This window comes from Malus sylvestris, chromosome 4 (assembly GCF_916048215.2).
Source record: "Malus sylvestris chromosome 4, drMalSylv7.2, whole genome shotgun sequence".
NCBI classification, from domain to species: domain Eukaryota; kingdom Viridiplantae; phylum Streptophyta; class Magnoliopsida; order Rosales; family Rosaceae; genus Malus; species Malus sylvestris.
The window spans coordinates 26,388,656-26,404,539 of NC_062263.1; the positions used below are offsets into that span (position 1 = coordinate 26,388,656).

General features: G+C 38.4%; 3 protein-coding genes across 4 annotated transcripts; 1 reads left to right on the top strand and 2 right to left on the bottom strand.

Moving 5' to 3' along the window:
* Positions 1-1,181: 1,181 nt before the first annotated feature.
* On the bottom strand, positions 1,182-3,212 carry LOC126619534 (pentatricopeptide repeat-containing protein At3g56550-like). The gene is given in 2 exon segments (XM_050287929.1): positions 1,182-1,522; positions 1,525-3,212. Coding segments are annotated over 2 exon segments (1,758 nt in total). The 5' UTR covers positions 2,969-3,212; the 3' UTR covers positions 1,182-1,208.
* Positions 3,213-3,363: 151 nt separating this feature from the next.
* LOC126619535 (flap endonuclease 1) lies at positions 3,364-8,073 on the bottom strand. 2 transcript variants are annotated; one of them, XM_050287930.1, is made up of 18 exons: positions 7,932-8,073; positions 7,721-7,837; positions 7,573-7,631; positions 7,406-7,465; positions 7,235-7,288; positions 7,097-7,145; positions 6,955-7,002; positions 6,770-6,835; positions 6,626-6,676; positions 6,276-6,395; positions 6,117-6,201; positions 5,903-5,984; positions 5,639-5,753; positions 5,489-5,545; positions 5,340-5,386; positions 5,199-5,253; positions 4,056-4,243; positions 3,364-3,713 (listed from the first exon to the last, which is right to left on the bottom strand). In XM_050287930.1, exons 1-17 carry the CDS (start codon positions 7,941-7,943, stop codon positions 4,070-4,072), a joined length of 1,251 nt encoding a protein of 416 aa, XP_050143887.1. In that variant the 5' UTR covers positions 7,944-8,073; the 3' UTR covers positions 3,364-3,713; positions 4,056-4,069. The 2 variants fall into 2 exon arrangements, with proteins under 2 accessions (XP_050143887.1, XP_050143888.1); XM_050287931.1 differs by lacking the exon at positions 4,056-4,243.
* A 2,377-nt stretch (positions 8,074-10,450) lies between these two features.
* On the top strand, positions 10,451-13,155 carry LOC126618273 (protein NRT1/ PTR FAMILY 4.5-like). The gene is made up of 6 exons (XM_050286323.1): positions 10,451-10,489; positions 10,546-10,633; positions 10,755-10,972; positions 11,069-11,485; positions 11,605-11,729; positions 11,904-13,155. Exons 1-6 carry the CDS (start codon positions 10,451-10,453, stop codon positions 12,838-12,840), a joined length of 1,824 nt encoding a protein of 607 aa, XP_050142280.1. The 3' UTR covers positions 12,841-13,155.
* Positions 13,156-15,884: the final 2,729 nt, after the last annotated feature.

Here is a 15,884-nt window from a genome sequence, read left to right on the forward strand (position 1 = left end):
ATCTCCAAGTTGATCATTCATTTTCCTAACCCCATCACTAAACCACCTTTCTTAAGTACTAATCATGCTTTGAGCAGCTGTAAGACGACCAAGTCAGCATCATTAAGCTCCTTACTAGTTACATTTAGAAAATAAGATGGAAACTTTCAAGAGCATATGCTTGTTTTGGAGAATCTATGTCCTAGTTTTAGCTTCACGTGTTTGAAAATTAGCTGTACACTCCACTGACTTTGAGAATATGTAGTTGGGTTCATTAAATAACCAAACCCATTACTAATAACAACTTTGGTGAATTTTGTTTTGGTTATGTTTAGTGCTATTAGGGTTCATCAAAAAACGTGATAGTGTTTAATTGATATAAATTTGAGCTCATTGTAGACCTTACTTATTTTTAACGAATATAGTGTGGATTTAGCGGAATGTTGGGTGGTCACTTAAAAAAAAAGAGTGTAGTGAAGATAAGAATGCTTTATTGAATGTGTAGATACACGAGAAATGATATGATTAAGAATAAGGATATCCGAAGTAAAGTAGGAGTGACTGCAATTGAAGATAACATGGGATAATATCAATTAAGATGGTGTGGACACATAAACCGAAAACTTACAGATGCTCCAGTTAGAGGATGCAACTATGAAGTAGGGACTCAAGGCAAAAGTGGTGGAGGGAGAACTAGGAAGACGTGAGAAAAACTTTATGAAAAAATATGGAGTACTTGGGTCTAATGGAGAACTTAGCGCAAAATCGAGCACATTGATGGCCTAAGATTTATAAAGCCGATGGGACTTACTTCTTAGTGCAGTTTATCAATTGCAAGCATTTATTTGTGATTAAATCTGTATTTTTATTCACAGATATGATTTATTATGCAAGTCAATTGTTAAAATTGCCATTCCTGATTCTCCAGTCTATACATATCTCGTAGAGTTGACATTGAACTGGATAAGGATGAAGATACTCTGGAACCCTAAAAAGGTATATTTTCCAAGTATTTATTAAAATAAAAGAATATTGAATAAAAAATGCAACCCCAAGCCAATAAGGTTCTCCACTTTGCAAGGGGCCGGAAAGGAACGTGTGTTGTACGTAGCCTTACTTTTGCTTGAAATGTACAAATTGAAGAACTGGATTTTGAATTATAGCAGAAATCAATTTGGAGATTAGGCCTCATTGTGTGCTCGTTTGATTCAAATAACGAATTAGATTGGTCACCAATAGTCTTTACATGAACACAATCCACCCTTGAAGTGATGAAACCGAACACGATCCCTAACAATTATTTCCCGATCGAAAGCTTGCGAAACAAACTTTGTAAGCGAATGACAATCCCTACAGACTCTCAGGTTCTTTACTATTCGTAAAAGTGTTCCTTCTGGAGTTCTTGCTAGGCCAAAAGCAATTGCCAGCTTCTCGCTGTGACATGAACCGGAAGTTCCCAAACAATCTGTGTCTGTGGAAGTAAGTTCAGACACTGTCATGAGGGAATCCTCCTGCACGTAACCATGCAGAGCAGCTCGATTATTTTCCTCAATTTTTGGTAAATTTCATTAGCATCTGGATGTGACTTGTCGTCCACGACAAATTTGTGAACCTGATCACCAATTTCAATCCAGCTCCAACCAGAAGTGGTCTTTACTCCCTCAGTTTTGATCAATTTTCTCATCTTTACAACACCATCTGCATTTTTCTCTGTAGAATAAATCGAAGCAAGAAGCACATAGTCCCCTGCATTAGCTGACCCTAGCTGGATTAGATTCCTCATGGCAATTTCTCCAATTTCTACATTTTTATGAATCTTGCAAGAGCCAAGCAGAGTCCGCCAAAGGACTGGATCCTCCTGGGCACGCGAAGTCCCAACAACTTGAAGCACCTTTTCGAGCATCCCAGCTCTGCCAAACAGATCCACCAGGCACCCGTAATGCTTAATTCCAGGCTTGACACTGAACTTGGAGCTCATCACATTGAAGTACTCGACACCCTTGTCAACCAAACCTTGGTGACTGCATCCACATAACAAACCAAGAAATGTGATGGAGTTTGGCTGGACTCCTTCGACCAACATCCGCCTGAAAAATGAGATTGCTTCTTCTCCATGACCATGTACTCCATACCCAACAATCATGGAGTTCCAAGTAAAAACATCTTTCTTTCTCATTCTCTCAAAGACGCAAAGAGCACTATCCAAGTTACCACATTTAGCATACATATCAATAAGCGCATTCCCAACATAAACATTCCCCACAAGCCCCTTTTCATTAGCAATTCTATGCATCTGAACTCCGGTATTCAATGCGCCCAAGTGAGCACAAGACGAAAGCAACCCAACAATCGTAAACCCATCAAGACCCACATTCTCATTTCTCATAAGATTATACGTCTTCAACGCCATATGGTGAAGACCCTTCTGAGAGTAACACGAAATCATACAATTCCAGGACACCAAGTCTCTCTCAGGCATATTATCAAAAACCTTCTCCGCACTCTCAATCAACCCATCTCCCGCATAGGATCTCATAAGATTGGTGCAAACAACGACGTCCTTCTCGTACCCATACCTCACCACAGCTCCATGAACCTCTTCGCACTTCTTCCGGGCCTTCAACTTCTCGCAGGCCTTGAGCACGAAGGAGAAAGTGTAAGTATCACGAGAAGAATCGGAACCAGATGAAAGCATGAGATTGTAGTAAAAAATGGCGTGGAGAGGAGAAGGGCTGTTGGAGAAGCCTCTGATGAGGGAATTCCAATCCTGGGTTTGTGGGTTTTGAAGATGGTGGTAGAAGAGCAGCTGCGCGTAGGCCAAGCTGCCGGAGACGGAGACGGCGCAGAAGTTGAGCAGCTTGTTTGAAATGGCGGGATCGGGTTGAAGACCGTTGGTGATGACGTGGGCGTGGATTTTTTTGAGCCGTTTGAGGCTGTTGCATCCTTGCAATAGGGATAGGATGGCTTTGGTTTTTGAATTTTGGCACATTTGACTTAATTTTGGGTTTGGGTGGAAGTGTGTAAAGTTTTAGTAGAGGCACATACGATCTTTTATACAAGCGATAATGGATCTTTTATACAAGCGATAATGGGACGGAAGAATTGAGTAAAGTATTTGTGTGACGTGAAAAAATCAGTTTGAACATGTAAAGTCTTATGTACTTGGAGTCAAAAAAGTCATGAATCAGAAAGTTACCATTCAGATATGAGATAACTAGTTTTACCATTTAGGGTAAGACCTACTTATTTTAAAACATGTTGTGCCTTGCATACCCATCCATGGTTAGTAAACATCATCTAAATGTTATTGTCTACTTTGATGGCTTTACAGATCCGGTAAGCCATTACCGGATCGGGAACGAGCAGCAACCACGGCAGGAGACGTTCTGATGAACCGGGACTTCAACATTTCACTGGTTGGACAATTCTGGTTACAAGAATATTGCATGAAAGGAGACTCACACCAGGTTTGATCTCCTTAATCTCCAATTAAGGTGGCGTTAAAACACTGCATAATCTCTTCAAAATTTTACATCAAACATCCTCCGAAAACAACCCCAAGTCTTGCAATCCTAACATAAGAAAATGAAAGTGCGTCAGTCCGTAGTGAGTTTGCTTTACCCAACTCCATCTCGCTTGAAGTTACAACGCAAATTCAACTATTTTTTCTTTCTACCGCCACCAGCCTTTGCCTTTTTGTTCGCAGTTTCTTTAGCCGTGCTTTGTGGTGTTTCCTGCAACAAGGATAAACAAACATCAGAAAAACAAAACTAAAAGAGGATTGAAAGTCCTATTAAAAAGACCAAAAAAGGCAATGCAAGATGAGAGTGCAGGAATAAACAAGCGATTTTGCTATAAATTAGAGACAAGGGGCCTTCACACGCACATATTTATGCTAATTACTACAGCTTGAGCTCAAGAAACTAGAACTGTAAGACCCCGGTTACAAGCTTTTTCATAAAGTTCTGCATTCTAGCTGTGGCAAAACGGGATAGCAACAATTCATTTTTCCTATTATACTGATGATATAAATTAAATGAGATTGGATTAAGCACAGATTGTCTGTGAAGCTTCACCAAGGTTTTCAGCTTCATGTGCCAAAACAGACGCCTTTGGCTAATGGCATCAAGTGCTTGGAGCCCAAATGAAGAATTGGCAGACTTATGCTGCCAATGACAGTGGGCCTCGATGGATTACAATCTTGTAGAAAGAACATCTTATGCCTGGTTGCTGGTTTGGGACATTTAAGCACACATTTGCTTCCCTGTCATTCAATGTAGCAAGAAATAATGATAACCTGTTCCGCCATTTTTGTTCTTTTCATGAGTTAGGGAGGAAAAGGCAATCTGACAGAGACAGATATCAAAATCGAAGAGAGGGGAACCTGTAATGTTTCAGCACACATAGCTTGCAGCCTTACAAATTTCCAATTAAGATTCAATAAGATGTGCAAAGGAATCAATATCTTGGTGTGTAAAGCAACGCATTTAATTCATTTCATCAGTTCTGTTCAGGTAATATCATGAGAGACCACAAGCGAGTTCACAGTAATGATACGTAAGACCAACAAAGAACTCTTAAGCCTCAAATGAAACATAAATAAATGCCCAATGAAGATAGATGATACAACCAACTAATGCATAAGAGTGTTGTCTGCCTCTAGCAAGGTTCTAAAAAACGCTAGGAGCTAGTCCAACGGCAGGCTAGGGCCTATCGCCTAGGTGGCTAGGCGGGGCCTAGGCAGGCGCCTAGGCGGACTAGGCGGATTTAAGTAACTCTATTATATTTCGTATAAATAAGTGTCTGCTTATACTTAAAATATATATAATTTCATCATAAACAACAAAATTGAATTGACATATATACTATGAAGTATTGGAACATAATGAAAACATGGGGAACAAGGATATAATGCTGTTCATTTAAGTATGCAACAAGTCTCTAACAATTTATTGAAAAAAATGCAAAATAAAAGTTATCTATTTTCTGTCCAAGTGAGTCATGACCTAAGTGGGTGCCTAGGCAGTCTAGGCGGGGGCCTCAACAGGTCTAGGCGCCCCTTCTTAATTTTCAAACGCCTAGGCATTAATCAGGACGGTGGCCAGCCGCCTAGAACCTAGGCAGCACTAGGTGGGGATTTTAGAACAATGGCCTTTAGCCATATATATAGACACAGAGAGAAGAAAGATGGAAGCTTAAAATGCTTAATGGAAACATACCTTTCGTTTAATGGGCACAGATGGGTTAGCAGTCGGCTTGAAAAATGATTCAAGTCTGCAAATGATAAAATGAATGATGCCTTAGATCCCAATAAAGAAGGAAATTTGTGAATTCATAGCCATTCATGCTAAATCACTTACCTTCCCTGCGATGACTTGTTCTTGGCTGCTTTAATTTTTTCTATTGCCTAATCAACAGAGAAATCGAGATAAATAAAGCTTACAAGATGCTGAAAAAGAAGCATCTTAATCTCAGGGAAAGCATGTAAAATTGCTGAGTAGGAGCACACCTTTGCCACTCTGTCACTGTTAAATCCATTTTCATTCACCAAAAATGCAATCAGTCCCTGTAAAACGAGAAGATGATTTGAGTACTTTGACATGGAAGAATCAAAAAGACACATCATCATATAACAACAGTCAACTGGCAAGTCATTTACTTCTTCATCTGGAGCTGTCCATTTAATCTCAACTTGTTCTTCATCAGATAAAGCAACTGGTTCCTTAAAAAGTCTCCGAGCCTCTTGATAGGGCCACTCCTCTGGTATTTGGTACCTGGAGATAGAAAAACAATAAATGTGCATATAATTACTGCAGAAACAAACCAGGGAAATAGCACAAAGAAGTGCGCCAAGAACAAATACAAATTCATTTTCATGCACCATCATATATGTAAAATAAAAGTGCAATAATACAAGATAAACCTTTCTTTGTTTATGTTCTCGAGTATATTCTCAATGGAGCCATGCTGACGGATAAGCTTCAAAGCTGTCTGTCCTCCAATCCCTGCAGCGTAAATTTATAAGGTACTGAGTAATGGACGCATAGCTAAGATTTCAAGGAAACTAGAGAACCGAGTCTCAATATTATATATGACAGAAGATGTGGTCACAAACTGAATTTGAAACTCCTATGTACCTCGAATGCTGTCACAATAATCACATCCGGACAGAATGCACAAGTCAATGAATTGATCCATGGTAAGATTTAGCTCCTCCAACACCTGAAGCAACGCCACAATTAGAACCGTGAATCAAATATTAGGCAATCACGACAGCCTTAAAAATTTGTAAGCACCTTAGCAATATCAAATTCCATGACAGGGATTTTCCTTGAGCTAGGATCCATCAAATGACGAAGAAACCTAGGCGCTCCAAATGTAAGGGAATCCATGTCTTCAGAGGCCACAGCATAAACCTGCAGCAGATAGAAGTTTGATTAATGTCGTATATTTCTAAGGACATTTTCAGGCCAGGAAAGAAATGGCTCCTATTAATTCAACAAATTTCAATGCCATATAACCCCCCTTGGAATGAAGCCTTTTTGCACAAATACGATATACTGTAGAAATTTAAAAAATGAAATACTAAAGTAAATGGCATTCGCGTAAGAATCCTTAAACAACTCGTAACGAACTGGTCACTTGCCTTTCCTGATTTACAAAGTACAGCACACTGTGCCTCTGCTTCTGAGGGGGCCTGTGAAAGTCAAAACATTGTGAATAACATTCATATTTGTTTTCATACTAATTCAAATCTGCAACAGCTTGCTTAAAATATATCATTTCCCACCTCAACTACAGGCACCCCCATGAGCCTGAGAAGTCTTTTGCAGTCATCATTGTGCTGCTTTGTCACCTGTCAATACAAGAACCACATGGACTCCAACATTCTATTTCTCATGTAACATATTTTAAGTGCTGTGATGGTAATTATGGTTGCAGATAATACGAAAGAAATACAGGCAAAGAACCAACCTTTACTGTTCGTTTACTGTACTTCTCAATGTCTTCCTTATTGCCATCCTGCAAAGAGTTGAAGACAATAAAAACGCTGTGAAATGCACTTTACATTGTCTACATTTTGCCAATCAAAAAGTTAAAAATAATATATACGTACCTCTACAGCCGCTGCCAAATCATCAGTGGCATCTGCCCTCTTTGAGTAACTGCATCACAAGTTCATTATGTCAAGCATTATTGAACAAGTGCATGGATCAGTAACCATGGTTAAGGAATTAGTCAACAGGAAAGCTACCGCTTTGCCAGCTCTTGTTTCTTCAACTCTGGAGGCTTCCCATCGAAAACATAGCTGAAAAACAAATTTTTAGACAGACAATTGTCAATAAGCTTTTGGGTTAGATAGGACAACAAGAAGGACAATATCAAGACTAACAGAACATATATTAAGGGTAAAGAAACTAATTACAGTGGTTTAATTCCAGCTTCCAGAAGCCTAATCGTCCGTGAAAACATGCCTTGCAGATGACTACAATGAACCCAGATAAACAAAACCCATGTCATGATTCGCAAAATAAAAGGTTCTTAGCAAACCTGCTTAAGTAACTAAAAGTTTAGAACTTCAGTAAAGGGTACCTAGTAACTTCACCAGCCTCATTGGTGAGCATCTCAGTCCCAGTCCTTCCCACAACAATCTACACAATTCCACAAAAACCCACTTCAAAATTAAGCTTCTTTAATCTAAATTCATGCAGTTAATACATCAATTAGAGAGAGAGAATACAAGGAACTGGTAAATGCTCATGCTGGCATCGATGGCGATCTTTCGGCCGAAATAGCTCTCGAATTTCTGCTCCTTCATGGCCTTCGGGGCATTGTCCGCCAGCAGCTTCGTTAAACCCTAACATCACAACGTCCACAAATCATAAAATCCCATTAGCCAATAAATCCCAGAATTAATTCAATACTATTAATCTGGAAACGAAAAAGTGTACCTTTATACCCATTGCAGAAGAAAAGAGGAGAGAGAAAGAGTGAAATGGAGAGAGAGAAGAGAAAGGGTTTTGGCTGGAGGTTAGGGATGAATCTGCTTCCCGCCCTTGTACTCCCAAAAGGCCAAGGTCTCGTGTTTGTTGGGGCTCGTGCAGGTGGGCTTACTCTTTTGCATTGGGTAGTCCCTTTCATGGGCTATATTTTGGGCTTTCTATTCCATATTGGAACTTTTTATTATTTTTTAATTAACAAGTCGAGAAATTTTTTAATATGTCACAAACTTATTTTTTGGTCGTAATTGTTTGAACTTCACCTCACCCATGCTGCCTTTTGATGGGAAGTTTACTTGAGAATTTCAAATTCATGGTTGACTGTGCTATTTTTCCACCTTGGAACCTAAGTTAAGGATTCGTTTTTCGTAGCAAATTTCAAATAATCAGAATGCGGAAGAAAGAAAATGATATACTAAATCCATCATCATTCCCACTACTATTTGTCTATGTCAATATTCAGTCCGCTCAGTTGCACTAGATTTAACTTTGGTAGTCGATTTAAAATCCAAACAATTGCATGTGGTAGGTTAGGAATCGAAAGGGAAGGATAGGTGTGGTGACTGGCATGAAAGGCAAAGTTAATTGGCATTTTTACGAAAGTAACTTTAGTTGGTTTCGAAATTTAGTAAGAAAAAGTTTATATATATCAACGAACTGTTTTTATCTGATCTGGTTGTTGTTGATAGAGTGCGGTGAGACTGTCTTTTTTGCAAATATATGTGTTTACATTAACAAGTTTATTTCTTTATAGGGAGTACTTCTGGACAAAACAAAACGAAAATGCACCACTTTAGATGATCAAGAGAAAGCTGTTCATTCGAAGGAAGAATGAAGATGACTAAGAAACATCCTTGTGAATATTGACCAGATTACCAGTGCCAACTTTCTAATTATTACTATGTACATATGAATGAAAATCTAATTTTCGTAGCTTATCGATCATTTGAACAATGAGCAATTGAGCACTGCTAATCTTTTAATAAATATGAACTTATGTATATAAATTTATTTTCTATAACATGAGTTTGTTGTATGTATATATTTCTAAAACACTTTAAACAATCGCAATATCGCACGTACACTTTTGCTAGTTATCTCTTAGATAAAGTGGTTGTATGACCACCCAATGAGTTTTATCAATTTCTCCTAGAACCCTCTGTTTAAGTGCTTTATTAACTACGTAATATTAATATATTATGCTGCTTGTGTAACTTTAACTGAGATTTAAGGATATTACTTTAGAGCTTTGGATATCTTTGTTTAATTAGTCTATGACTATGATTAAGAAAACTCTGCAATATCGATGGTACCCATACAAATATTTTTGCTTCGTCCGTCACAAGAAATGTGAAATTACCAAGGCATGCCAGAGTTCACACTTTTTTTTTTTATGCTGGTTTCTGTTTTGGACTTGTAAAAGGAATAATATTAAGAGAAATGCTAAGGAGACGCTCTTAAAGTGAGACTGTGGATTCTTTGTCACTTCGCAGTTACATGTCAATATTATAAAATATTATGCCAAAACATAAGATGTTAGAGAGTCTATAAAGAGTCTCACTTTGAGAGTCTCTTTAGCATCTCATATATTAATACTTAGTTATTATCAGGCAGATTTGAAACTACAAAGACATGATGAGTCCATGAAATTTTGAAGCTTTGGTCCTAGAAAACATTGTAAATTAATCAAGATCCCTTTGAGCTGCATTGTCAACTACTACTAAAAGAGTTTTTGGATAAATGAGAAGACGGTTCACTTCATGTGCTTTCCTTCCCCTTTAAATTTGCAACTCGGTTGATGCTTTCAAATTCTTTGGTTCCAGGGTTTCCTTTTTAGGGTTGTCCTAAGAAAAAAGACTCTTACATGAGAAATTTTTCCTTGCGGTTGTTGTATCAACACATAGTGTGTACTAAAAGGAACCCATATCAAACATTCGAAGAGTCGCCAAAAGACCTTCACATGCTTGTTTCAAGGCCTCCAGGCAGTCCTTGTATCACTTGGCCCAATGTACATCCGTCCTTGATCACATATCCTAATCATTGAAAAACTTCATGGAGGAATCAACCAAAAAAATGAACATAGAGTTCGTCGAGAGCATACAATTAACTTCATTTATCATAATCCAGACATTTAATCAAACCTAATGAAAAACGACATGTTCCCAAATGCAAAATGGACAAAAATTCACAGCAAAAAAAAAAAGAAGGTGAAAGTTCCAAGTTGCATTCCTCCACTTGAGGGACACGCCATGACAAAAAGAGACAGAGAAAGACAGAGGTAGAGAGAAGAGAGGCAGAAACGTAAATTTAGATATATATATAGAGAGAGAGAGAGAACAAAGTTGACAACAATAAGGCGATCAATCCGATGCCTTAAACGTTAAATACTAGGCCTCTTTTTGTGCTATATGTTCAAGGGCTCTTGTCAAAAAACAAGTACTCTCAACTTAACTTATTCTCAACTTTCAACAATGGTAAGTAAGAAAACCCTAAATCTTCTTTCTGTTCATGTCTGTGTTTTTTGTGTTACTCGTGTTAATGTGTTTCACAATGTTCTGCACACCAGGCAGAAGAGAATGCCAAGCCAACCTACAGCTCCCTCGAGCCGGTGGACAAGAAGAAGGGAGGGCTCACTGCCTCCAGCTTCATTTTCGGTAAGTAGCCATTCTCAGAAAAAGGGTGTGCGGAAATCCCTTCTGTGCAGAATTCTATCTGGTTATACTGCTTGCTTTTGTATATATTGGTTTACACTGCATTTTTTTCTTGCCTGTGTAGTGTTGCTGGCGTTGGACAGCATGGGATTCGTCGCGAATATGGTCAGCATGGTGCTGTACTTTATGTACGTGATGCATTTTGATCTGGCGCACTCCTCCAACCTTCTCACAAACTTCATGGGATCAACTTTCCTCCTCTCCCTCGTTGGAGGCTTCATATCGGACACATACTTGAGCAGATTCACAACATGCCTGATTTTTGGCGTAATTGAGATACTGGTAAAGAAAAAAAATTCATATGATTTGGTATATTTTCTTCTGGTTCTCCAGTTCTACTTATGTCACAAAATTTTATAAAATTTGTTTCACTTTTAGGCTTTGGTGATGATGACAACGCAAGCTTATTCAAAGCATTTGCACCCAACAAAAACTTGCCTTTCAAATTGTGTCCAAGGCCGTATCGCCGCAATGCTATATGGATCCCTGTGCTTGTTGGCACTGGGAACAGGTGGCGTGAGGGGAGCGCTGCCGGCACTTGGTGCTGACCAGTTTAACCGGAAAGAGGAAGCAAAGTTGCTGGCGACGTTTTTCAATTGGTTTATGCTCAGTACTACAGCTGGAGCAACTATTGGTGTCACGGCCATTGTGTATGTGAGCATGAATGTAGATTGGTACTGGGGTTTCTTTATATCAACTATTGCAGCCGTTATTGGGTTCTCTGTTCTTGCAATGGGTAAGCCTTTCTATCGCCTCCAAGTCCCCGGTGACAGCCCCATCATAAGGATCGTTCAGGTCTGCCTCTCTCTCTCTCTCTCTCTCTCTCTCTCTCTCTGTCTCTCTGTTAAAGGCCTTTCTATCTAGTCAAACTCAATTAGCACAACATTTTCACACATGTCGGAATATTGTGACAGGTTATTGTCGTTGCGATAAAAAATAGGCGTTTACCGCAGCCAGAGAGCTCGCATGAACTGTATGAGATTAGTGAGAAGGAATCAAATTATACGGAAGAAAAAATTGCCCATACACATCAATTCAGGTACCATTACATTAATTTATGATTAGTGAGAGTCAAATTTACCCTTATATGTCATGCACTGAAATTGTCAAATTACCTTTTATGCGCCTCACACCTGCGATTTCCAAAAGAAATTGGTGCCTTATAGGTTATGACACATTGTACTAATTGTTTTTTCTAATGGTATTGAATCAGTTGTCTGGACAAAGCAGCCATACTTGGCAAAGGCTCCAAGCCCGAACCATGGAAGGTTTGCACAGTAACACAAGTGGAAGAAGTGAAGGTCCTGACAAGAATGTTGCCAATTCTCTTCAGCACCATCATAATGAACACTTGTTTGGCACAACTCCAAACATTCTCAGTCCAACAAGGAAGCATCATGGACCTCCACTTGGGCTCCATCAAGGTTCCGGCGCCATCTATCCCCGTCATTCCTCTCCTCTTCATGTCCATCCTCATCCCACTGTATGAGTACTTCTTCGTGCCTTTCGCGAGAAAGATCACAAAGCACCCAGCAGGCATAACGCAGCTTCAGCGCGTTGGTGTTGGACTAGTCCTCTCCGCAATCTCAATGGCGGTAGCGGGCCTGGTGGAGGTGAAAAGAAAGAACCAAGCCAACAAGGACTTCACAAAGCCGATATCTCTCTTCTGGCTTTCGTTCCAATACGCTATTTTCGGCATTGCTGACATGTTTACCCTAGTAGGGTTACTTGAATTCTTCTACAAGGAAGCTCCAGCAGGGATGAAATCGCTTTCTACTTCATTCACTTTTCTTTCACTTTCTTTTGGGTACTTCTTGAGCTCAGTTTTCGTTGACTTGATCAATGCCGTGACGAAAAGAGTTGCTCCGAGCAAACAAGGATGGCTCTATGGAAAAGACCTAAACAAAAACAATTTGCAGCTATTTTACTATTTCTTGGCAATCCTTAGCTGCATCAACTTTGTGAACTATGTATATTGGGCTTCATGGTACAAGTACAAAGCAGATGAGACAGATCTAAAGCTGCAGCTTAAAACTTTGCACCAAACACCTCTCATGCACAATGATACAAGTGTTGTTCAAGAAAGTGGAAGCAAGATTGATGAAGCTGCTACCTCCACTGAGGAAAATAAAGAAAAGGTGGCAACATGAAGGTCAAAATAAGAGAGAGAGAGAGAGAGAGAGAGAGAGAGGCTTTGTTAAACCCTAACATCACAAAATCCACAAATCATGAAAAACCATTAGCTAATAAATAATATTGCTCTGAATAAAAAATATCGTACCTTTATGCCCATTACAGTAGGAAAGAGAGAGTGAAACGCAGAGAGGGAAGAGAAAGGGTTTCTGGCTGGAGTAAATGGACGCAGAAGACTATGTACAATGGTTCGGCTACACAGGCTTACGCTTTGTATTGGGTAGTTTTTTGTATTTGGGCCCTCAAGCTTTGGGAGTCTTCTTGATATAAGATTATGGACTGTAATTTGGGCTTTCTACTCCACTGAAACTTTTATTAATTTGTTGGAATTTTAGTGAAACGCATTTTTCATAAATTCTGTTTGATCATGAATCAAATGCGATATATGTTTGATTGTATGAAATAAATTTAAATTGATCTCTGTTTGTTCGTATGTGATAAATATACCTCAACAGTTATATGATACGTAGTTATTCTGGTATGAGAAAGAATGTAGTTTAAATCTTTATTCTCGAAGTTTAGATTATTGTTTTAAGTAGAATATTACTTCTATAATTTTTGTTGTTATTGAGAATTTTGGGGTTAGCTAGTGATTAGCGATGATGGTTGGTAAGAGTAGGCAAGGTTTAAGGTTATAATCCTTTAATTTCATAAAATCGAAAAGAAAAAACGCATTTAATTTTTTTTGAGATTCTTGAGAAGCTCAAGGGAAGATCCATAGATGGACCAAGGTTATCCCGGCACGCACCCAATGTCGGTAAAGCACCAATGAAGGTCCTCCGGGGACCCTCCAATGTTTCGACATGGAGACTGGTTTATGCCTATGGTTATTTACGGGTTATGTCCGGGCAATTTGTTTATTGGGTTAACTGACATATAGTTAGGCCAATCAAAATTCTAGTGCATGATGCATCCATGGAGGAGTTGGGAAGTTACAGAAGCTTTCTCGCAAGGAAGAAGATAAATGTTGACCTCTTTTTTTAATTGGTCCTGTGTCAGTCATTTCTTGCTTTATCTTACTAACTTTAAATGAAATGAACTGTTTCATAGACATGACCCTCACCTAATATGGGTTAGAATTCAAATGAATTTAAATGGTGAAAAAGCCCAATAAGTTGACCTTTTATTTAGGAAAGCTAATAGAAAAACATTTTTTTTTCTTTTCTTTCTCCATAAAGTATAGTAAAGCTGACGTTGAGGTAAATTTTTGTAATTTACTAAATTGTAATGTTGTTTTATCATGATTTATGAATAAAGAGTGTTATTGCGTAACTCTCAATGTTATTTTCATCCAATTTTTTTTAAACGTTTTAGATTAGAACCCATCAATCAAAATTCTAAATTCTTCACTATAGAAGCTTTTATTGTAAGGAATAATTTATTAGTTGCGTAATGATTGAGATAAAGATAAAATGTGTGTGTGTGTGTGTGTGTGTGGTACTAGGGCATATTCTCCCCTAACATTGTGTAGCAGTTAGCTAGCTACTCTTACTGGAAGCCATTGGCGTTCTCTATGCACCACCCATACCAGTATCACATAATTGAAAGTGAACATATTACCCTTTTTTGGCGCTGGAAAAGAAGATGAACCTTAACAGATAAAATCTGACAAAACAAGTACTTACTATGAAGAATGTGGACTGATAAAAAGCTGCAGAAAAAAGGCTACAACTGACGGTAAAATCTTCAGGTAAAAAGAAGAGAAGGCAAAGGGGAAGGCGGTGGAGCATGCTGCATATGCAACAACTTTGGAAAAAAGCATACAAAAATCAAAAGAGGAGTTGATGGAGATAAGAGAAAGAAAGATGATGGAAGTAGAAATGTGAGGTGGGGACAACTCCTGCTTTAATCATGGAAGAGAATATTTCTGGAAAATGCATAGGCACTTAGACAGGAAGCATCATCAGCAACCTCTGTGACTAACTTTTCTTACATCAAAGCCATTTTTGAGCTGAAGGTCCAACTATTTAGGGAGAGTGGTTTTCCTTGTCAAGTTCAAGTTGTTGGAGAATTAAATCAAATTTCAGTTATTGAGTTAGAGGCATGAATAAGGATTAATGAAGATAGAAGCCCTAGAGTTGTAATGTTTGAAACTACCGGTCATAATATTTATTTCTCCAGATGTTTCAGTTACAAAGTTGTTCTTAATTAACTAAATAAATTAAGATGTATTGTAGCAGCTATGAAAGTCATGATCATGTTATTAAACTAAACATGGTAACTAGTAAAAATATACATGACAATATTTGAGAATTTCTTCAATATTCATTAATCTCCAAAGTGGAGTATATATAGGAGTTACAATTGGTATTACATATGTACTTCACTAATGTGGGACAATAAACTACTATTTACCCTTTAACTAATAAATAACTATCAACACTCCCCCTCAAGTTGGTGCAAAGATATCACGCATGCACAACTTGTCAAACGAGTTGGAAAACACACTATTAGACATAGCCTTAGTAAGAACATCAACAAGTTGATCTTCAGATCCCACACACGGAAACATAATAATTCCAGGATCCAATTTTTCCTTGATGAAATGTCGATCAATCTCCACTTGTTTTGTTCGATCATGTTGCACTGGATTATGAGCAATCTCAATAGCAGTCTTGTTATCATAATGAAGTTTCATAGCACCCTTGGTTTAAATCCAAGATCTCTCAACAATTTTTTCAATCACAACAACTCACATACACCATGAGACATACCACGAAACTCAGCTTCTGTACTTGACCTAGCCACTACTTTTTGTTTCTTGCTTCTCCAAGTAACTAAATTACTATCTACAAACGTAAAGTATCCAGATGTAGATCGTCGATCAGTGTTATAACCTGCCCAATCTGCATCTGTATACCCTTCAACATTCAAATGACCATTTTTGGAGAAAACTAAGCCTCTGCTAGGAGCCATCTTCAAGTACCTCAAAATACAGGTTACTGCATCCATATGAGCTTCACTAGGTGAGTGCATAAACTGACTTACCACACTAATCGCA